This window comes from Triturus cristatus, chromosome 11 (genome assembly GCF_964204655.1).
Source record: "Triturus cristatus chromosome 11, aTriCri1.1, whole genome shotgun sequence".
Lineage (NCBI taxonomy): Eukaryota > Metazoa > Chordata > Amphibia > Caudata > Salamandridae > Triturus > Triturus cristatus.
The window spans coordinates 134,396,833-134,421,229 of NC_140594.1; the positions used below are offsets into that span (position 1 = coordinate 134,396,833).

Sequence of the window (24,397 nt, forward strand, 5' to 3'; positions counted from 1 at the left end):
GGCGCATTGCAAACACACAAGCGCTACTTGCGCGCTATGACAGAGCACACTACGACGAACTTGAGGCTCTTATGCAGCACCTTCCCGAGAAACACAAGCGTAGGGCTCATGAACTAATACAGGAGGGTAAACTAATTACAAACACCTCCATTAAGTGTGCCCTCGATGCAGCCGACACTGCTTCTAGAGCCATAAATACCAGTGTCCTGCTTCGTCGCCATGCCTGGCTCAGGATTTCAGGGTTCAAGCCTGAAGTCCAGGCGTCCATACTCAATCACCCCTTTGACCAACAAACTCTCTTTGGGCCAAAGGTAGACGAAGCGTTGGAAAAGATGAAAAAGGACACAGACACAGCAAAGTCTATGGGGGCACTCCAAACACAAGCCTCTAAACGTTCCTTTCGACGCTCCTCCTTTCGTGGCACAGGCAGAGGCTTCTCCACCGATAGCGCCTCTACCTCCTACAAGTCCCCTCCTCAAAATACCTTTTCAAAGGGCAACCAAAGGGGTGGTTACAGAGGCAACAACAATAAGGGCAGGGGCAAAACTAACACCACCCGTTCTGCCACCCCGCCCACACAATGACTTCCCTCCGCTCCCCCCAGACCATCCCACTCCGGTCGGGGGCAGACTACAAAACTTTATCCACGCATGGGAGTCCATAACATCGGACAAATGGGTGACCCAAATCATTCGGTCAGGGTACTGTCTCGAGCTAACATCTACCCCACCCAATATCCCACCAAGGCACCGTCCAATGTCTCAAGAACATTCCACACTGCTCAAACAGGAGGTACTCTCCCTCCTCCAAAAACACGCTATAGAGCAGGTCCCCGTCAATCAGCAAAATCTAGGGGTCTACTCCCTATATTTCTTAATACCAAAGAAAGACGGGACCCTCAGGCCCATTCTGGACCTCCGGCCTCTAAATGCCTACATACATTCAGACCATTTCCACATGGTCACCCTACAACAAGTCCTCCCGCTCCTCTGTCAGGGAGACTTTCTCACAACCTTGGATCTGAAAGACGCATACTTTCACATTCCAATACACCCCTCTCACAGGAAATACCTCAGGTTCGTGGTGGACGGGCAACATTACCAATTCACGGTTCTCCCCTTCGGGGTCACCACCGCACCACGGGTGTTTACCAAATGACTAGCGGTAGTAGCAGCACACCTCAGACGTCAACATATTCACGTCTTCCCTTACTAAGACGACTGGCTGATAAAAGCCGCGTCCTACCACCAATGTGTGCAACATACAAACAGCACCATCCAACTGCTCCACCAGCTAGGCTTCACGGTGAACTACCAAAAGTCCCACCTCATACCATCTCACACAAAGCAATATCTCGGGCCACTATAGACACCTCCAAAGGTATTGCCTATCCAAACTCAGCCAGAATCACAAGCATTCAAGCCTTACGCAAAACATTCCTTCCCCAACACTCTCTTCCAGCAAGAGTGTTTATGAAGCTCATAGGAATGATGGCGTCTTGCATCTTCATAGTGCCCCATGCAAGACTACACATGCGTCCACTTCAAGAGTGCCTAGCACAACAGTGGAACCAGGCCCAGGGTCAGCTGACGGATCTGGTGTTGGTGGACGGCCGCACACATCACTCTCTGCAGTGGTGGAACACCACAAACCTTTCCAAAGGGCGGCCGTTCCTGGACCCGGTTCCTCAGGTGATTCTAACAGCGGACGCATCGCTCTCCGGCTGGGGAGCGCACCTCCTACACCTCACAATGCAAGGTCTATGGACGCCACAGCAAAAATCGCTCCACATCAACCATCTGGAGCTCTTGGCGATCTTTCTAGCCCTAAAATCTTTCCAAAAACAGATTTCGGGCAAAGCAGTCCTCATTCGCACAGACAACATGACTGCAATGTATTATATCCAAAAACAGGGGGGGACACACTCTCCCCAGCTCTCCCGCTTAGCCCAGAGCATATGGAGATGGGCAATTCCCCAAAACATCTTTCTCCTGGCACAGCACGTTCCAGGCATACAAAACACCATGGCAGATCTGCTCAGCAGACAAACGCAACAACTACACGAATGGGAACTGCATCCACAAGTTCTTCACCCATTCTTCCAACAGTGGGGGCATCCTCAGATAGACCTCTTCGCCACCCACGAAAACAAAAAATGCCCAAGCTTCGCCGCCAGATACCCACACCCATTGTCTAAGGGCAATGCGATATAGATGAACTGGTCAGGCAGATTTGCATACGCCTTTCCACCTCTCCCACTAATTCCATTAGTGGTAAGGAAGCTACAACAACACTCCCTCACACTCATTCTAGTAGCTCCGACGTGGGCCAGGCAGCCGTGGTACACCACGCTACTACAACTGTCAGTGGTACCACATCAAAAACTGCACCTATCCCCATGCCTCCTAACCCAGAACCATGGAGAAATCAGGCACCCGGACCCAGCTCAGCTCAACCTGGCGATCTGGCTCCTGAAATCTTAGAATTCGGATACCTTAACCTTCCCCCTGATTGCATGAACATCATCATGGAAGCCAGACGTCCTACCACTAGAGCATGCTATGCCGCAAAGTGGAAAAGATTTGTAATTTACTGCCGTAACAATACAATCAACCCTTTAGATGCATCCATACAGCACATTATATGCTATCTGCTCCATCTTCACAGGTGTAACCTGGCATATTCATCCATACGCCTACACCTAGCAGCGATCGCTGCTTATCTACAAAACAGACAGCATTTATCACTCTTCAGAGTGCCCGCTATTAAAGCCTTTATGGAAGGCCTTAAACGAGTAATTCCTCCCAGGGCACCACCTTCCCCTGTATTGAATCTAAATTTAGTTCTTACACGACTAATGGGTCCGCCCTTCGAACCAATGCATAAATGTGAGCTACAGTTTCTCACCTGGAAAACAGCTTTTCTCGTAGCTATCACTTCCCTTAGAAGGGTTGGTGAAATACAAGCGTTCACTATACAGGAACCCTTCATACAAATACATCACAGCAAGGTCATACTTCGCACAAATCCGAAGTTTCTGCCCAAGGTCATTTCCCCCTTCCATCTCAATCAATCGGTGGAATTACCTGTCTTCTTCTCGCAACCTCAATCTGTTGCAGAAAGGGCCTTACACACACTCGATGTGAAAAGGGCTTTGCTATACTACATACAAAGAACGCAACCCTTCAGGAAGACTAAACAATTGTTCGTTTCCTTCTCTCCACCACATAAAGGCAACCCCATTTCTAAATCAGGGATAGCTAGGTGGATTGTAAAGTGCATACAAATTTGCTATCAAAAGGCAAAAAGAACATTATCTGTTCCGCCTAAAGCCCACTCTACAAGAAAGTTAGGGGCTTCTATGGCTTTTCTAGGGAATATACCCTTAGATGACATCTGCAAAGCAGCCACATGGTCTACACCGCACACCTTCACAAAACATTACTGTGTAGATGTGCATTCCAAGCAGCAAGCTAGGGTGGGCCAGGCTGTACTAAAGACACTTTTTCAAACCACTGCAACGGATACCGGTGGTCGCCGCTAAGGTTGGGTACTGCTATATAATCTATGCTAAGTGTACAATCTGCAGCTCATATGCCTCGAACGGAATATGCTACTTACCAGTATGCATCTGTTCTTGGCATGTAGAGCTGCAGAGTTGTACACGCCCACCCGCCTCCCCGGCTACCTGTATCCGTTCCAGTACATCTTATTTAGATACAACACACATGGGTTTCTCACTGTTATTACTACGCTCCATCATTTCCCTGTTGGCGAAAAACAATCTGAGGATGGAGCCGAAGCCCATGCGCAGTACGGACCGAAGGAGAAGTCACCAAACTCGTGACTTCCAAAGACTGTCCAAAGAACAAAAACAAACTGCAAACATCCGGGCCCAACACCAGATGGCGATCTATGCTAAGTGTACAACTCTGCAGCTCTACATGCCAAGAACAGATGCATACTGGTAAGTAGCATATTCCTTCCATCTCCTCCATAAGGTGTGCATTGGATGGTGTTGACACCGCTGCCAGGGGGATTAATTCCAGTGCCCTCTTAAGGAGACAGGCCTGGCTACATATCTCTAGTTTTAAACCAGAAGTCCAACAGACATTTTTAAATGTTCCTTTTTAATAAACAAAATCTAGTCGGCCCACAAGTGGATGAAGCCTTAGAAAAGAGGAAGAAAGACACTGAAGTGGCTAAATCCATGGTAGCACTTCAAACGCCTTCCAATAGAGGTTCCTTTCGATGCTCCTTTTACAGATGAGGTTCAAAAACGACTTCCACAGAGGCTTCAACATCGTTGTATAGGCCACACAATCAATCCTCTCCTTCTAGAGGATTCTACAGAGGCAGTTATAGGTAACAACTCCAATGGTCGGGGCAAAGGTACACCAACCCGTACCTCCCCTTCTGCCAACAAATAGTGACTCGACTCCATAATAATTCCCCCGATCATCCTACACCTGTCTGGGTCAACTGCAACAGTTTTTCCCACTTGGCATTCAATAACATCAGACCAGTGGGTGCTGAACATTATCCAATATGGTTATTGACTGGAGCTGATCAGCAATCTTCCTAATATTCCATCTCATGCTCAGAGTTTCTCTGGAACATCAACATCTGCTCAAACAGGAAATACAAGCTCTATTAATTAACTTAGCTATAGAGCAAGTTCTAATACAACATCAAGGGGTTTACTCCCTGTACTTTCTAATTACCAAAAAGGATGTCTCTCTAAGGCCTATTTTAGTCCTAAGACCTGTAAACCTCTATATACTATCTGAACACTTCCAAATGGTCACACTTCAACAAGTGCTTCCACTTCTACAACGGGGCTACTTCATGTCAGCACTCGATTTAAAGGATGCATACCTTTCTATCCCTATACACCCAGCACATCAGAGATACCTCAGATTTTTCATAGCAGGGAACCATTATCAATTCTAGGTCCCCCCCCCCCCATTCGGAGTCACTACTGCACCCAGGGTGTTCACCAAATGCTTAGCACTGGTAGCAGCTCATCTAAGAAGACAACAGATCTATGTCTTACCATATTTAGACAATTGACTGATCAAAACCAATACATATGTTATGTCACCAAACACATTCAAACTACCACCAATCTTCTCCTTCAGCTGGGATTCACAGTCAATGCTCAAATATCACATCTTCAACCTGCACAGCTTCAATCATATCAAGGAGCTGTGATCAACACTCAAATAGGCCTAGCCTATCCAAATACAGCCAGGATTCAAAATTTTCAAGCACTGCTACCACAATTTCAAAGCAATCCGTATCTAACAGTCAATCCTTTTGTGTGACTTCAAGGGATGATGGCATCATGCATTGCGAAAGTGCTCCATGCAAGACTAAACATGCATCCTCTACAGGAATGTTTAGTACATCAGTGGACTCAATCACAGGGTCAGCTACTCTATCTGTTCTTAACCAACTCATAGTACTTCCTTGCAGACTTGTGTTGCTTCCTCCGTTTGCCTTACATGTTGGTTTTTCTTGTGTGTTCCAGATGTCTCTTGTTTTGTGGATTTCTTCTGATCTTCCCTGTTAACTCCCTTATCGTTCATCTAGGGATTGATGGAAATGCAGATGGTGCTGCCAACTCCAGACAGCGATGAGAAGAATGGAGTGAATCTACTGCATAGACTATGGGTTGTAAAGTTTGATATGGAGGATGAGATCAAAATACTGGCAGAGAGGTGAGCGGTCTCTTAATCACTGGCCTGTAGTGAAAGGAAATTAAAGGAGGAGACGGATTGCATTGTTTTGTAGTATGAAGGGCCAACATTATACCCATAGATGAATATAGGTAGGTATGGGGGGGAGAAGTTGGGTTGCTGAAATTAGGGACATTAGCTACTTGCTCTTGTACAAAGAGATTATTGCTACGCCCTTTTATATACTAATAGTAGCAATGCAAACAAGCTGGTCAGAGTAGTATGACTAGCACGCTACTTTATTCCATCCTGCATAGACCCTCTTAAAGTGTTGCTCATGAAACTCCAACCCCTGTGCAGACCTCTGTTTGATTGCGGTTCAGAATGTTTTGGACTTTATTGCAACCAGGTATTTCTAATGATTGCTTTCTAGATCTCGCTTTCCATACATGTGTTAGCTGTCTGTAGACAAAAGCCTCTTGTGGACTATACCAAAAACGTACAGTGGGCTTAGAGCCCTCTCATTGCCTACCACTGGTTGCCTTTATTGCCACTGTATTGGCATGCTTCTTATTAGTTGACTAGCCTTCCTCTTTTTGTGTTTGTCTCTCCTGTGAGGCATAGTCTTTTTTAGCCATCCTTTTTGATTGTCTGCCTTTTATCTTTACTCTGCTCACATTCAGGAAACTATTTTCTGCAAGCACTTCGTGAGAGTGCATGTTTGCCAGATCTCTCACTTTTGTGTCCCCGCCCACCCCCACATCTGCCTCCCCGCACTCCGTGTTACTCTCTTCCACCACTTGCTCTCTCTTCCATGTATGCTTCTGTCCCTGTTGATAGAGCTCTTTGTAGCTCCTGTCTTCTACCCTGTCTTTTTTATTTTCATTTAACTATCACACACACTCTCTCTCTCTCTCTTCCTCTCTTTCTCTCTCCCCCTCATCCTGCTTCTCTGTAGCTCATCAATGCTTGCAGCACCTTTTTTAAACATTGTATTTTGTTTGCAGGGCCCAGTAGCTGTCCTAAATGTTCTTTTCTGCAAGTGGAAATTATTTTTTTATTTACCATTACAAGTGGTATCTGCCATTTTGGAATGATGAATAAAACAATAAATAAAATGGCATCAGTGATATTCAGTTGGTGTGTGCATGCATGTGTGGTGATGCATGCACACACATCTTCACGCTTGGCCATGCCTGATGAATGATGCGGGTGCCTATAGAATCCTGTCAGCATCATGTCATCACATGTTTTTTGCCGATGCTATATCAGATCAGCAAAGAGCATTTTGCTTTTTGACAATATGTACATCAATTGCCAATGCTAATACATCATTTGCTTTGCTTTGCCAACCCTTGTTTGCTTATCCCTCAAATCACCACCCACCTATGATGTAGTTCTCACCTATAAATTCTTTTCTTTTAGGCTTTGGGAGGCCATGGGTCTGGAGCTGCAGCCTGATATCTGCTCACTGCTAATCAGGGATGTGATTTATCATGAGGAAGCTGTTCGGCAGGCCGGTGCAGAGGCACTCTCCAATGCTGTGTCTCAGTATAGAAACCAGTCCTCAAACGTCATGAATAAACTAATAGAAATCTACGAGGAGAAACTCTATGTAAGTGTGCGATTAACATTGACTGAGGATAGGTTATGATATACCAATCAAAACACACAGGATATTTCACACATAACCAGAGATGAAAAATGAGTCATATGCAGTCTTGGAGATTATATGTAAAAAGAACAATTGATGGCGGGAATGCTGAACAGTGTAGATCATTCACCCCCAGTACAAAGATCTATGCCCAAATCCATCGTTTTTTTGCTCACCAAGTCATTCCAGTTTAGACCGAGCCATATGCTCACAGGCTTGACCCTGCTCACGATGGGAACAGTCCAGCCTGAACTGCTAGACCAGGTCCTCTCTGGACCGGAAACGGGCATCCTGGGACTGTTTTCGGTGTATCACCCCTCACCAGACAGGCAAGCTTGACTCCAGTGGCATGGTGAGCACGGGCCCCACATGTGGGCATACTCATCCCACTCAAAGTGACAAATGCAGAAAAAATAATTGATGGACGTAATGCTAAACTGTCAAACATTCACCCCCAGTCACAGATTTGGGTTTCATCCATCGTTTAGGCAACACAATTTCAAACACAATAATACATTGAGCTCAATGGGAATTTAAAGTTAAATGCAATTAGTTACTTTAGGGATTCTCCAGTATTGGGGTGTCTTTCATAGATTCACATGCTTGAATATTCCCCGTCGTCGGAGTGGGAGTCCCACGGTAAATAATATAGCAATATATACAGCCATAAATATATATATATATATATATATATATACATATACATAAGTAATCATATAAAACAGAGATATAAGTAAGTAATAACATCAAGAATGTCCCTATATGAAATTTCCATAGATACATGGAAAGAGAAAAAAGACATTCATAGTCTATCTCTGTCATTATGTTAGTCCGAACTCCGGCCAATCAGGCGCCAGCTCCTCTCTAGAACCTTCTCCTCAGAGCTCCTCACCTCAGATTTTCTACCGCACGTCGTGTGAAAGGGAGTCTCCCTGAGCTCTGCTCAGTTTTTTCTCTTCAGGATGACTTCAAGTAAGAAGTCTTTGTTTAGACCTTGTTCTTTTGTGGAAAGCTACGTTATTCTCAGAAGATCCACACAGTAAGTGTATTTACTGTCTTTACCCTACCATGAAGTGGGTGAATATAAATTCTGTAGAATTTGTTCTACAAAAACTCTGAAAGACAGGGAAGGCCGTCTCTTGTTGTGGCTCCAGAGACTTAAGGATAAATATGAAGTAATTTTCTGAGGTAGAAAACTTTACTTCTGGCCGTTCCCACACAGCCTCAAAACGCAGTAGTGTACAGGAGTTACCTACTCCTTTCCTTAAAAGAAGAAAATGTCTCTGACTATGACATCTGCCACTTCTTCTTCTTTGAATACTGCTGTGTCGCCCACGAGACATAGTTCTCAGGCTAGTGAGGTTTTCAACTTTCCAGTTTTTTCAAAGATGGCTCCGTCTACGATGGCTCCGTCTACGATGGCTCCGTCTACGGTGGCTCCGTCTACGGTGGCTCCGTCTACGGTGGCTCCGTCTACGATGGCTCCGTCTACGATGTCTCCGTCTACGGTGGCTCCGTCTACGGTGGCTCCGTCTACGGTGGCTCCGTCTACGGTGGCTCCGTCTACGATGGCTCCGTCGACGATGGCTCCGTCGACGGTGATTCCGTCGACGATGGCTCCGTCGACGATGGCTCCGTCGACGATGATTCCGTCGACGATTATTCCGTCGACGATGATTCCGTCTACGGTGGCTCCGTCTACGGTGGCTCCGTCTACGATGATTCCGTCTACGATGATTCCGTCGACGATGGCTCCGTCGACGATGGCTCCGTCTACGGTGATTCCGTCTACGGTGATTCCGTCTACGGTGATTCCGTCTACGGTGATTCCGTCTACGGTGATTCCGTCTACGGTGGTTCCGTCTACGGTGGTTCCGTCGACGATGATTCCGTCGACGATGGTTCCATCGGCAATGAATCTTTTGATGGTGGTTTCCGTCGACGATGGTTCCGTAGACGATTCCATCTACAAAGATCTCTTCAATAGCCTTCTATGCCTCAGAGCCCGTCGACTGCAGTCTCATCGGTAAAAATAAGGGTTTAAAAAAGACGACTTCTGCACAGAGGTCATTAAAAATCCAAATCTCTTCGACATATTCAGCGACTACTTCGTCCTTTGCTGCTGTTCCTTTATTACCATTACCACCGAGTACTTGACAAGAAAGGTCGGGTGAGGTTATATCGGTGGAGGATTCCCGCCTTCCTTAACCATTGTTTTACCACTGACTCAGATCAAGATTCAGAAGAAGGTTTAGCTGAATCGGTTGTGACAACTATAATCGGCGGTTTTTCCTTTATCACCACAAGTGTCTGTGGTTCCGCTTACTCCAGTGGTGCCAACAACTATATCGGAACCGGTACCGGCTCCAATACTTTCTGTGGTAATACCTACAGTACCGCTGAGACATTCTTCAACTCGGACAGTACCTCCTCATGATACTGAAGAAGAAGAAGAAATTCCTCAGGACAGGGAGGATGGTGAGATTCTCGATGATGGTGGCGATGCTGATGATGATGATGATGATGGTATGGCGGAGTGGGATAACTATCATGCCCAAACACCATCTCCCTCTCCGGTGCTACCTGGTGACTCACCACCTGTTGATATGCAAGTTCCACCAGTTAAGGGATAGGACAGCACTAACGTTCAAATTAACGAAGGATTATTTCCTGTACGATTTCAAAGATCAGCCTGTTAAACAAACACATACAATCCCTATAATCGAATTTATTGGGGAGGAAGGCAAAAAGATTATGGAGGCCTCATAGTCTTCCAGCACGGGTGCCTAGATTGGAGAAAAAGGTACAAATCACCATTAGGAGCACCAGCGTGCCTCACTGGTGAAGCGAAGCCAGTTTCTGTAGTCACACGCCGGGCTAGAAACCCTGCATCTACGATCACTGCACCACCTGATCGTGGTGGATGTCGTTTGGATGCCATAGGGTGAAAATTCTCTTCGATGGCTTCCACCATGGTGAGAGCGGCTAATGCTTTGGCCATCCTGGGTCGTTAGGACCGTCAAGTATGGGCGGATATGTCAACACTAGTTGAGCAACTGCCGGAACCGTCAAAGACCATGGCATATGACGAAGAAGAGGTTTTATTCGGAGATCAGGTGGATGAAGCTCTCCAATCGATAAAGAAAGATACAGATACTGCTCGCTCTCTGGGCACATTGCAATTTTGATAACAACCCTTTCGGGGTGCACGCGGACGCGGCACCTCCTCTATTTTCGAAGAGGAATCAATCAATATCGACCTTATAACCAGGGTTCAAACCGATATTCCTCTAACCAACAGCAAACTTCTCGACAGCAGTCTTCCAAGACTTACAGAGGAAAATCCTCTTACAAGGGTTACACTCCTAAGAGACATGACTTCCATCAGTCCCAGAAAATTGGAGATCGAATCTATCGGTGCTATTTTCAATGGTCCTCCATACAAGGAACCGTTGGGTTTTGGAAATTATAGCAAGAGGTCACACTTTGGAGTTCATCGAATTCCCTCCACCCACACCACCTACCGGACTGCCACCGGCTCATATCAAAGAACTGTTACAACAAGTTCAATTTCTATAACACAAGGAAGCCATAGGAGTAGTACCAAGATTTCAAAAGAGGGAAAGGATTTATTCCCGATTCTTCCTTATCACCAAAAGGAAGGGGGAATGGAAGCCCATTCTAGATCTGAGGGCTCTCAGCAGGTATCTAAAGAGACATTCTTTTCGTAGGCGAACGCATGTAGAGATCTTGCGATTATTTTCACAAGGAGATTTCATGGAAACAATCGACCTCCAAGATGCATATTTACATATCTCCATACTATGACAACATCGGAAATTTCTTCGTTTTCGAGTGGGTCGAGGGGATTTTCCAGTTCAAAGTTTACCATTCGCACTGCGCTCGGCCCCTCGAGGGTTTACAAGGGTGCTAGCCCCTGTGGTAGCGTACTACGTTCCAGGGGGTTCAGATCTTTCCATTTCTGGACGACTATCTCCTAAAATCGCAATCGAAAGTTCAACTTCTACAACACACACATCTTTGACAGGAGATGTTTTCGCGCCTTAGGGCTCTCCATAAATACCACAAAGTCCCATCTACTGCCTTCTCATCGCACGGATTTTCTGGGAGCAACCTTAGACACAGTGTCAGCAAGGGCACTTCTCTCCCAAGACCGTCTTCAAAAAATTCTCCGACTGGTAACCCTTATCAGATCAAAAAGACCCGTTTCTGTAAGAATATTGAAGTCCTTTCTGAAAATGGCGTCATCATGCATTGCATTGATCCCTCATTACAGATTACAGACACGCCCCATCCAAGGAGTACTGGATGTCCAAGAACGCCAGGTTACAGGTTCTTTAAACGATGTTGTAAACGTCACAGATCGGATGAAGTTGGCGCAAAGGTGGTGGACGCAACCGTTAAATCTAACGGAAGGCATTTCTCTTCTGACAATGGTACCAGACATGACAATAACAGACGCCTCTCTGGAAGGATGGGGTGCTCATTTGGAGGTTTTATCAATAAAAGGAAAATGGTCAATATGTCAAAAAAAAAAAAAAAAAAAAAACCTGGCACTTCTACAGGTTGGATCTCATGGCTATATATTGCTGGCTCTCAAAGCTTTTCATCCTTTAATCCAAGGAGAATCAGTCCTGATACAGACAGACTATACAACCTGCATGCACTATATAAACAAGCAGGGCAGGATAAAATCTCCAAAACTGTCTCGACTAGCTCAGTCGATTTGGGATTGGTCTATCAACCATCGCATCACGATATGCAGCAGTTAATCGACCGGGGGTATCCAATATCCTGGCGGATTCCCTGAGCAGGTCCTCCTCATCGACCCATGAATGGGAGTTGCATCAACCAACTCTAGAGAGGATATTTCAACGATGGGGTCGCCCACAGCTGGATCTCTTTGCCACACTAGAGAACCGGAAATGCCGAGATTACGCAAGCTGGCATCCCCACAAAAGATGTCTGGGCAATGCCTTTTGATGGACTGGTACGATCTGTTTGACTACGTTTTTTCTTCCCCCAATCCCACTCGTACCTCGAGTTTCTGTGGTAGATGCGGAGGCAACCTTGCCATCTACTTCTATAGCCCCCCGTTGGCCTCGGCAGGCATGGTTCTCAGAGCTACTCCTACTGTCTCAATCCGAACCAATCATTCTACAGCCTCGTGCAGATCTACTCACGATGGACAAGGGGAAAATTGGTCATCCGAATCCCTCCTCACTGAGCTTATCAGCTTGGAACCTGAGCACTGTGAATTTGCCCATTTGGATATTCCACAGGACTGTAGAGACATTTTAGCTCAGGCGAGGGCTCCTACGGTGAAAACGTACAAATTAAAGTGGAAAAGTGTTCCCCACTGGTGTGCATCTAATGGGGTGCACCCGTTTTCACTCCACACCAGCACAATTGTTACCGTTCTTCTTGCATTTAGCTAACTCCGGGTTCTCTCATGCAACCTTTAGGGGTTTTTTCTGGCGGCAATTTTCCGTTTCCGTCAGGATGGTTCAACTTCCCTTTTGTTTCTTCAAGGATTATCCATCAATTCGTCTAGGGGTTATTTTGCAAATCTCCTCCATTGTGGCATCTGAACATCGTATTGGCTCAACTAATGAGACCACCGTACGAACCGATTCACAAGGTCGAGTTGTAGTATCTAACATGGAAGGTGGCTTTTCTTCGGGCGCTAACGTCTTCACGTCGCGTCCGTGACATTCATGCATTTACAATAAATCCACCTCTTTCCTACAGTTCAAACCAGATTCTGTAGTATTGCGTACAGATCCAAATTTCTTGCTGAAGGTGCCTTCAGACTGTCATATTAACGAACCAGTGATTTTAAGAACTTTCTTTGCTATCCGCAAACTCCTACGGAGCAGAGATTACATTCCCTGGATGTGAAACTAGGTTTAACATTCTACATCAGCAGAACGGCTGCTTTACGAAGGATTGATCAACTATTCATAGTTTATGGACGCTTTCACAAAGGTCGTCCAGTGACGAAACCAACTATTGCACGTTAAGTTTCAGCTGCCATCGTCTTCTGCCATCAAAAGGCAAACAAGCCATTGCATTCACCATTGAGGGCTCACTCCACCAGAGCAATGTCTTCCTCAACTGCTTTATTTGCTGGAGTGCCTTTGCATCAGAGCTGCAGAGCAGCTAGGTGGTCGAGCAGACACACGTTTACAAGACACTATTGCTTGACAACTTTAAACGAGGAGGATGCTGCAGTTGGGCAGGCAGTGCTTCGCAATCTTTTTAAATAAGATGAGCCTCTTCCTTCCCTCCTCCATATTGTTTCCATTTATAATTGACATAATGATGCATTTATACTGTTACAGTTATTCAGTACTGTCATATGCATAAGAAGATTGATTGTCATTACAATTTAGAAGCTGTGTGATCATGGAAACAATGATATTGTTACTGCTAGCTATTCTATATTCAAGCATGTGAATCTATGAAAGACACCCCAATACTGGAGAAGAACAATTGTTACTTACCTGTAAACAGGTGGTTCTCCAGTATTGGTGTCTTTCATAGATTCACATGCGACCCTCCCTCCTCCCTTCAGAGGCTCTTTTCTCCTCATACAGTCTGAGTAACTATGGTGCTACGAAAATCTGAGGTGAGGAGCTCTGAGGAGAAGGTTCTAGAGAGGAGCTGGCGCCTGATTGGCCGGAGTTCGGACTAACATAATGACAGAGATAGACTATGAATGTCTTTTTTCTCTTTCCATGTATCTATGGAAATTTCATATAGGGACATTCTTGATGTTATTACTTACTTATATCTCTGTTTTATATGATTACTTATGTATATGTATATATATATATATATATATATATATTTATGGCTGTATATATTGCTATATTATTTACCGTGGGACTCCCACTCCGACGACGGGGAATATTCAAGCATGTGAATCTATGAAAGACACCAATACTGGAGAACCACCTGTTTACAGGTAAGTAACAATTGTTCTTACTTTTCTAACTCCAGGACTGGATCCTAGATTCAGTCCTGGGACAGTTCCTCGAAACAGGTGAGTAAATACGATTTAGTTACTGTTGTGATTTTTAAGCAATATTTTGGTGTTTTAAAAGTTGACACTTTGAAACTTTTTCTAATAGAATCACCAATGTTATCCTATGGGAGGAAATTCACTTAGCAGGTAAGTGGGGTTATTGTTACATTTTCTAGTTCAGTGTTGGATCCTGGATCCAGCACTAGTGTACCACCTGTACAGGCAATTTTTAACGAGTATTTGTAAGTTTGCAAAATCGACAGAAGAAATTTCACAGAAAAACAGTCAATGGTTTCCTATGGAAAAGTTACAGGTAAAGTTTGTGCTTGTTACTTTTGTAATCTGGTGCTGGGCTCCTAGGTTCAGCACTGGGACATCTATCTAAAACAGGAAAGAAATTATGTTTTCACAGTTGGCGCGATTTTTAAATAATATTTGTAGTTTGCAAAAATTGACACAAAAGAAATTTCACAGGAAAACAGTCAATGGTTTTCTATGGGAGAAAATTGAGTTAGCGGTAAGTATGGTTGTAATTACTTTTCAGGGTCAAGGCTGGGCACCCAGATCCAGCATTGGGATCTCTCCTGATAGCAGGCGAGTATTTTCGTTTTCGTTACTTGGTTGATTTTAGGTGAATATTTTAAAGTTTAGAAACTCCACACTTAAAAGAATTTTCAAGTGAAACCAGTCAATGTTACCCTATGGAAGAAAAGTGAGTTATCGGCTTTTGGGCAAGTACTCGACTGGCAGAGTTAAGGTTCTGGGCATAGACTCCGGGGTCTCCCAGGGTCAGGTAAGTACAGTTGTTACACCCTCAGCGGCACAGGGGCAGCCGGGTGCAGAGTGAGTTAGGCCCAATTTTATCCTATGGGAGGCAGGGGGCCCTTGGTTGGTGGCTGCTGACTAGCAGGCCACGTGGCTGTGGGAGCTGGGCTCCTGGTCACTTGCTCAGGGCAAATGGGGAAGTAGATAGGTGTAGAGGTTACACTGCCAGGGGCACTCGGGTGGCTGGGTGCTGGGTGCTTTTGAGCCGTCGGGCGCTCAATGGATTGCAATGGAGAAGCTCAAGAACGAACAAAGGCTGCAAGCTCGGGGACGAAGATTCTTCAGGTGTGACCACCACTTCGAGAGGTAAGTTGGGTAGTTGGAGGATAGGTAGGTACCCAGGAGTTTGGCACAGGGGGCCGGGTGCATGGGTGCCTTTTGGTGTCAGGAAATCTTACCCTCTGTTGATCGTGGTTAGGGGGGTCCCTGGTTCTGAGGCTGCAGGTGTCGTCCGGAGCGTCAAGGTGGGTCCTTGGGTGCCGGATTCGGGGTCGCAGTCGCTGGGGGGACGTCCTCTTGGTCTTTGTCCACTCCAGCACAGGCCAGGCTTGGCTGGTTGAGAGTGTGCAGGGTTTGCGGTTCCTGGCTGATGCCAGGGGTCAGGTACTTGCTTTGAGCAGTACCACTGCTTGTGGGAGTCCCAGATGCATAGAGTCACAAGGTAGCCAGGTCCTCCGGGGTTTGTGAGGTTGCTGGCCACGGGAGATGCCCGTATTTAGCAGGAGCAGGTTCGAGGGTCGACAGGCCGGTAGGGCTGCGGCCAAAGCAGTTGGTGTCTTCCTCTTGTTAGCAGCTGCACGGCAGCTCTTCTTGCTTCTTGATCTTCTTTGCTGTTTCAGAATCTGGATTTAAGGAAGGAAGGTGCAGGGTGCCCCTAAATACTAAATTTAGGGGCGTTGCAGGTAGGTAAAGGGCAGGGACCACTAGGTCCCTGCCCTGGGGTGGGTACACCCCCTATCCTGCTACTCTCCTGTGGTAGGTGGGCAGTGGCCTAGTCCTGATTGGGCAGGGCTCCCTAGCTTCAAGATGGCGAGAGCCCGGAGATGTGCTTCACCTCGCCTCCCCCACCTGTCCTTCCTTGGGGTTTCCGGCCAATCTTCCCGCCAGAGTGGGGGTTTAGAACCGGTAGGGGCCAGTTGCTGTGTGCAGCAAGTGGCCTGGAGAAGCTCACAAGGCGGCATGCCTTTGAAGCTTCCCCTGCCCATCCTGGGGGAGGAGACCTAGCACCTCGCCCAGGATGTGCATTGTTGCAGACCCTGGAGAGCGGATGGCTCTCTACTCAGGGATCCAGCAACATGTCTGCTGTGTGGCAGCCTAGGCAGCCCCTCAGACAAGACGTGGATTGTAGGTTAGGTCTCTGGTGCTTGGTCTCTGGCAATGGCAGAGTTGTGTGATGTGTGTGACTTGATGCACCTGAAGGCTCTCAGCGAGCAGGAAGCGCAGTTGTAGGTATAAGAGCACAAGAAAAGGCTGCATTCGTAGCAGCGGGTGAGTCTTTCCTATGCCAGATCCCAGTCTTGCTGAGTCATCCTGAAAATCTACAGCAATTCACAAATGCAAAAGGGCAAAGTGGGATTCAGTCCCTCCTCTTGCTACTTGGTCAGGCAAGAGGCAGCGCGTCCTATATTCAAATGGCCCCTTTAAAGTGACCACCGACTGAGAGCCCTTTCCGAGGCTGGTCCCAGCACGCCCTGAATTTCTCAGGCTAGGTCTACCCTCCTGCAGACCAAGGTGCTCAAAGAGGCTGTGCTGACAATTTTCAAGCTGCTTCCACTACCTCTGGAGTGCCTTTGAGCTCAACCAAGACACAGGGACCACCAGTCCAATTTCTGTTACCGGTTCCCTACCAGACATCGACTGACACACTGCCTGGCTCAGACTTAAACGCAGTACAAGGGCTGACAAATACTCCCCATGACAGTGTTGAGTAAGCAGACAGCTTACTCCCTCCTCATTTTAGCACTACAGGACTCTCTTTGGACCTACAAAATGCTAGTAGGTTGAGAACCTCTTTGGAAACGGAGTTGGCATCCCCACCTGGTCCCTAACCTGAAGAAGGTAGTGGAGGTCCTTGACCTGCAATTGCCCACTGTAGAAACAAAATCCAACTTACTGAAATTCTCCGACCAGCAGGGCTGGCCTCTAAAGAAAACTCTATTGCCCTTTAATGAGTCACTTACTTAGTCTAATGGTCTCTTGGGCGAAGACATGCTCAGTCCAACCAATCAGTCGACATGTGGATAGGCGATATAGACCAGCTTCTGGTGACTCAACATTTCTTACTCCCCACCCGATTCCAGAATGTCTCATGGTGTAAGTGTCAACCACGAAGATAAATCCATATGCTTTCTCTTTTGTCCCTCCAGACAAGGAATCCAACTGTATTAACACCTTTGGGAAGAAATTGTTTACTTCAGCTAGCCTTGCTTCGAGAAAGTGGCTCTGTATATACTGTTCCCAAATAGGTAAGGGGTGTACAGAGTCCACAGCCCCCAGAGGTTTGGCAGAGGCTAAAGTTAGATATAACCTTAGCCTCTAAAGCGGTAGCTTGGTCGAGCAGTAAGGCAGTATCAGAGGACATTTGTTGCACACACTCAGTCAGCAAATGGTCTCACACACTGAATAACTGAACTCTAGGCCAATGGTTTATATTTAAAAAATATATGCTTGTTTTATTTTAGAACCAACAGTAGGTATTAAAATATACTTTCTCAGAATGAGATGCTTTATATAAATACTTTTGCAATATGCAATTGACTTTAGAAAGTTACAAGTGGTTGCAATAGGCAACACAATTTTTAAACACAATAATGCATTGAGTTCAATGGACGTTTCAAGTTATTTGCAACAGATTGCTTTTAGGATTACTTTTGGAATTCCAGAACTGGATCCTAGATTCAGTCCTGGGTCATACTTTGAATCAAGTGATAAAAGTCGACTTATTTACTGTTGTGATTTTTAGACAATATTTTGCTATTTTAAACCTTGACACGTAGAAAATATTTCATAGCAAACAGTCAATGATTCGCTATGGAAGAAAATTCAAGTTGCAGGTATAGTATGGTTCGAGGCATGTGGGCTGCTGAATTCATATCTGTACATAGATCGCCGCCTAGTGTTGGGTCCGGATGTTTGCACGTTGTTGTCCTGGAAGAGTCTTCGAAGTATCCTGAGATAGGTGACTCCTCCCCTGGACCACAGTGCGCATGGGCATCCTCTCCATCCTCAGATTGTTTTTTTCCGCCATTGGGTTCGGATGTGCTTATCTTAGCTCAAGTTAGGAAAATTTAGTTTAAGGCCAAAAGGCCTTTAGTTTTCGTCGGTACTGTTCCCGCTCGGTATCGACAGCTTTCTTGCTTAGTTTAGCAAACTTCTTCAAGTTTTTCGGATCCGTTTAATCCAACCATCGACCTTACATCGACGATGGAATCGAGGACCCCATTCAAACGGTGTCCTGTATGCCACGCCAAATATCCACATGTCGACGTCCACCCGGTGTGCAACGAATGCCTCTCGCCGGATCACGACGAATCGAAATGTATGGCCTGTGCCCGATTCCGATCCAAGAAGACTCTCCGGAATCGACGAGCAGCGAGATTAGACGCGCACCACTCGGCACCGGCCCCGGCCAACATCTTCAGCACCGAGGACGAGGATGTTGAAAGCGTGGAAGACATAAACTCCAGCCCCGCTTCCGAACACGATTCCCGATCGGAAGACGCCGATGAAGCGCTTTTTCACAGGGAAGAAGCCGACGATGAGGTAGGAGACTACGATGAGGCCTTTGGGGCCGAAGAAGATAGCTCTGGTGAAGAGCAGGGCCTACCCGTCGAAACGGAGGCTATCAAGGTGCGTCATTTTACGGCTCCGGTCGAGGGATCGCCTCCGGGCCTTACCCGAGACCAATCCCGCAGTTCTTCGGCCCCGCCTCGAACATCCAGCAAGAGCCATTATTACCGAAACAGACTGGTTTCCCTTCAACGAAACCGAAACCAATCGTCGTACCGGTTCCCCAGAAACCGAAAGTGAAACTAGTAGTGGTCGGCTCGAAGCCCTCGAAGACCTCCACTCCTTCGACGCCAGCACAAACCGTCGGCTCCGAACGCGCTAAGAGGGATTTCGGCGCCGAACTCGCTGCTGCAGACATCGGTACCGACCCGAAAAGGAAGGCCATCGGTACCACAAAGGCGCCTCGGCACCCGGTACCGAAGCCATCGGCCCGACCACCAAAGTTAAGATGGCCGCTCCATCCGAGTCCACTTCGAAGGCAGCGACACGTGTCAAATCATCGACTCCGTCGACCGCTACTACCTCTCCTCGAATCGATGACTCGGTGGCTCCGAAGCATTCCACGCCTACCTCAACGGAACCACTCGGCACCAAAGAACCTTCGGCGTTCTCGGTGCGACAAGTTGCGGCGTCATTGCAATGCATTAGAGAACGGGCAGCCCTCCAGTCCACGTCGGGCCCCGACCCGAAAAAGGCTCCGAAGGCACCCTCGGCACCAACCAACATCACTTTTGGTTTGCTGCCGTCCACGGCGCCGAAGATGTTCGAGATCCGAACACGTGTCCGCCAGACAAGGTCCCCATCTACTGGACACTCTCCTACTGAGCCGTCACCGTGCCAATTCATCGACGCCGACACTGGCAGACTCCTGCTCCGAAAGCGGAAGGTCACGCCAGAGCAGGCCTTGGACTCTTACAGAATCCCTCTAAAGAAGAAACTGCCAGCAGAGTCAGAACCGGTTCTATATGAACGCCTGCATACCTCCTATCCGAATCCCCAGTCCTTTTCTCCGACGCCCTCCGACACGGACGCAATGGAGGATTACATGGGTGATGATACCACCTACCCTAGGGATATAGATCCTGAGGAGCAGCAGGACCCAGATCAAGCTTGGGATGACCCTGCAGACCCGGGTGCCGCAACAGATACCCAGGAAACGCAGCTTTACGGCGCAAAAACATCTCCCACAGAGGACACTGCTGCCTTCAATGCCCTCATAGAACGTGCTGCAGCCAATCATGGAGTGCAACTCCACTCTGACACTGTTGAGGACGACTTCTTGGTGGACACTTTTGCCTCCTCTGAGAGGACTGTCAAGACACTGCCCATGTTGAAAGGTGTTCTCAAGCCAGCAAAGGACATTTTCAAGGAAACAACCAGGGCACGGGTGCTGAACCCCAGGATTGAAAAAAAATACAAACCTGCGCCCGGGGACCCTATGTACATTAGGGGTCAGTTACCTCTGGACTCCATGGTGGTTGCTAACGCTCGCAAACGAGCGCACTCGCAAACAACTGGTGATGCTCCTCCCCCAGACAAGGAGTCCAAAGTGCTGGAGACCTCAGGCAAGAGGATTGCAGCTCAAGCAGCAAACATCTGGCGCATTGCCAATACACAGGCGCTCCTGGCTCGCTACGATCGTTCGCACTACGACACGCTAGAGTCACTACTCCAACATCTGTCAGACGAATACAAAGAGGCAGCAGAGCTCCTCATCGGAGAGGGACAACTTCTTACAAACGCATCCATTAAGTGTGCACTAGATGCTGCCGACACAGCTGCTAGGGCGATAAACACCAGCGTCATGTTACGCCGACACGCTTGGTTAAGAATCTCCGGATTCAAACCTGAGATTCAAAACAACATCCTAAATCAGCTTGTCAACCCTGACTACTTATTCGGACCAGAAGTTGACACCACCTTAGAAAAATAAAAAAGGACACTGACACTGCAAAGTCAATGGGGGCTCTGCAAACGCAAACATTTCGTAGTGGCTCCTTTCGTCGCCCCGGGAATAGGGGAGCAGCTAGAGGACAGGGGTCACAGCAGACATACAATAAAGGGGGCACACAGAGTACCTACGATAAAAACAACAGAGGTGGATATCGTGGCTCCAGCACCAAGGGCAGAGGACGCGGTTACGGCAACACCAGGTCCTCACCCAAGAACAAACAGTGACGCCCTCTCCCTTCCCCCGATCACGTAACACCTGTCGGGGGGAGACTCCAGCGGTTCCTGTCCACGTGGAAAGCCATCACCACGGACAGGTGGGTCAGGGATATTATCCAGCACGGTTACTGTCTCGAATTAACCTCCACTCCACCCACAATACCGCCAAAGCACCGTCCTATGTCCGCAGAGCACTTAGCATTATTGCAGCAGGAAGTGCTAAGTATGCTGCAAAAAGGTGCGATAGAGGTCGTACCCGTCAACCAGCAGGGGACAGGGGTGTACTCCCTGTACTTCCTAATCCCAAAAAAGGACGGGTCGCTCAGACCTATACTAGACCTCAGACCCCTCAACCACTACATTCTGTCGGAGCATTTTCATATGCTCACCCTACAGCAGGTTCTCCCGCTGCTCAGCCAGGGAGACTTCCTAGCCACTCTAGACCTCAAAGATGCGTACTTCCACATACCCATCCACCCATCACACAGGAAATATCTCAAGTTTCCTATTCAGGGACAGCACTATCAATTCAAAGTCCTCCCCTTCGGAGTGACAACAGCACCCAGGGTCTTTACAAAGTGCCTAGCTACAGTGGCTGCACATCTACGGCGACAACACATTCACGTCTACCCTTACCTGGACGACTGGCTTGTTCAGGCAAAGTCAGCCCAGCAATGTGCCAGCCACATGTCCCTCACCATTCACCTTCTTCACAGTCTAGGATTCTCACTAAATTACCCAAAATCACATCTACAACCCGCACACGTACAACAGTACCTGGGCGCGACAATAGACACTCTGGCAGCCACAGCTCAGCCAAATTTAGTGAGAGTTAACAGCATGCAACTGCTGATCTCCAAGTTCAAACCACAACACTCCCTTCCTGCAAGAGTGTTCATGCAGTTGATAGGCATGATGGCCTCCTGCATTTTCATAGTCCCACACGCGAGACTACATATGCGCCCGCTTCAGGAGTGCTTAGCACGTCAATGGAATCAGGCTCACGGGCAATTAAAAGACCTAGTGTTGGTGAGCAGTCGGGCATACAACTCTCTGCATTGGTGGAATCCACAAAACCTTTGCAAGGGCCGACCGTTCCAAGAGCCTGTTCCACAAAGAATACTGACGGCGGACGCGTCTCTCCAGGGATGGGGAGCTCATGTACTCAATTACACCGTGCAGGGACTATGGACAACGCAACAAAAGAAGATGCACATCAACCTTCTGGAACTGATGGCAATCTTCCTAGCAATGAAGGCATTCAAAGTACACTTGTGCAACAAAGTCGTGTTGATCCGGACGGACAACATGACTGCCATGTACTACATACAGAAGCAGGGAGGAACACACTCTCCACAGTTGTCTCATCTGGCTCAGAGCATGTGGAAGTGGGCCATTCAGAGGAACATATTCCTCATGGCGGAACACCTCCCGGGCAAGGACAACCAGATGGCGGATCTGCTCAGCAGACACAGCCACCAGATGCACGAGTGGGAGCTACACCCATCAGTACTCCAACCGTACTTCCAACAGTGGGGTCACCCAGAGATAGACCTATTCGCCACAAACGAAAACGCAAAATGCCGAAGCTTTGCCGCCAGGTTCCCACATCCACAATCGCAGGGCAATGCGATATGGATGAACTGGTCCGGCAGATTTGCGTACGCTTTTCCCCCAGCACCATTAATACCACTGGTGGCACGCAAACTGCGACAGCACTCACTGACGCTTATCCTAGTTGCTCCAACATGAGCGCGCCAGCCATGGTACACCACCTTTCTGGAACTTTCCGTGGTGCCGCATCAACGGCTGCGGATAAAACCTGCACTCTTAACGCAGAGCCATGGCGAAATTCAGCACCCAGATCCGCAACAGCTGAACCTGGCAATCTGGCTCCTGAAGTCTTAGAGTTTGGCTACCTAAATCTGCCACCTGACTGTATGGAGATCATCAAGGAGGCCAGGAGACCCACTACCAGAGCTTGCTATGCAGCTAAATGGAAGAGGTTTGTCATTTACTGCACCCACAATGACATCAACCCGCTAGACGCATCCATTCAAAACATAATCTGTTACCTCTTACACCTGTACCGATGCAATCTGGCATACACCTCAATACGCATCCATTTAACCGCGATAGCAGCCTATCTCCAGAACAGGCAGCACCTCTCTTTATTCAGAGTGCCTGCCATCAAAGCCTTCTTGGAGGGACTTAAACGAGTAATTCCCCCAAGGCACCCGCCAGCACCAGTGTGGAACCTCAACTTGGTCCTCACCAGACTAATGGGTCCACCCTTCGAACCTCTACACTCATGTGAGATTCAATTCCTCACCTGGAAAGTAGCTTTCCTAGTAGCAATCACTTCCTTAAGAAGAGTTAGTGAGCTCCAGGCACTAACCATTCAAGAGCCATTCATACAGGTTCACGCAAACAGGGTCGTACTGCGTACCAACCCCAAATTCATGCCTATAGTAATATCGCAGTTCCACATGAATCAAACTATTGAACTGCCTGTTTTCTTTCAGAATCCACAAAATGTCGCTGAAAGAATGCTACATACACTAGATGTGAAAAGGGCCCTCATGTACTATATAGACAGAACTAAAGACTTTAGGAAGACAAAACAACTTTTCGTTGCCTTTTCTCCACAACACAAACGCAACGCCATCTCCAAAGCAGGTATAGCCAGATGGATCGTTAAATGTATTCAAATTTGCTATCAAAAGGCTAAGCGCACATTAACGATTCCCCCACGAGCCCACTCAACACGCAAGTTGGGGGCATCCATGGCTTTCCTGGGAAACATTCCTTTACAGGAAATATGTAGAGCAGCCACATAGTCCACTATACATACATTTACCAAACACTACTGTGTAGATGTACACTCAAAACAGCAGGCAGCTGTAGGACAGGCTGTTCTCAAAACTCTTTTTCAGACCGCTGCAGCTGGCACTGGTGGCCGCCGCTAATAGGAGGTACTGCTATGTATTCTATGCACAGATATGAATTCAGCAGCCCACATGCCTCGAACTGAATATGCTACTTACCAGTATGCATCTGTTCTTGGCATGTAGGGCTGCTGACATTCATATCGCCCACCCTCCTCCCCGGCGCCTGTAGCAGCTGCAGCTCTCAGAATTACTGTATAGCATGGTCATCACTTTCTGTATCTACTCCATCACTGCCACAATGGCGAAAAACAATCTGAGGATGGAGAGGATGCCCATG

General features: G+C 47.4%; 1 protein-coding gene across 2 annotated transcripts in view; it reads left to right on the forward strand.

The window, feature by feature from the left end:
• The window catches only part of GCN1 (GCN1 activator of EIF2AK4), a 693,936-nt gene that overhangs the window by 390,822 nt on the left and 278,717 nt on the right, over nt 1–24,397 (forward strand). For both annotated transcript variants that reach the window (XM_085633485.1, XM_085633484.1), the window contains exons 29-30: nt 5,596–5,723; nt 7,107–7,296. In XM_085633485.1, coding sequence (XP_085489611.1) covers nt 5,596–5,723; nt 7,107–7,296 — 318 coding nt within the window. The remainder of the gene's footprint in view (nt 1–5,595; nt 5,724–7,106; nt 7,297–24,397) is intronic.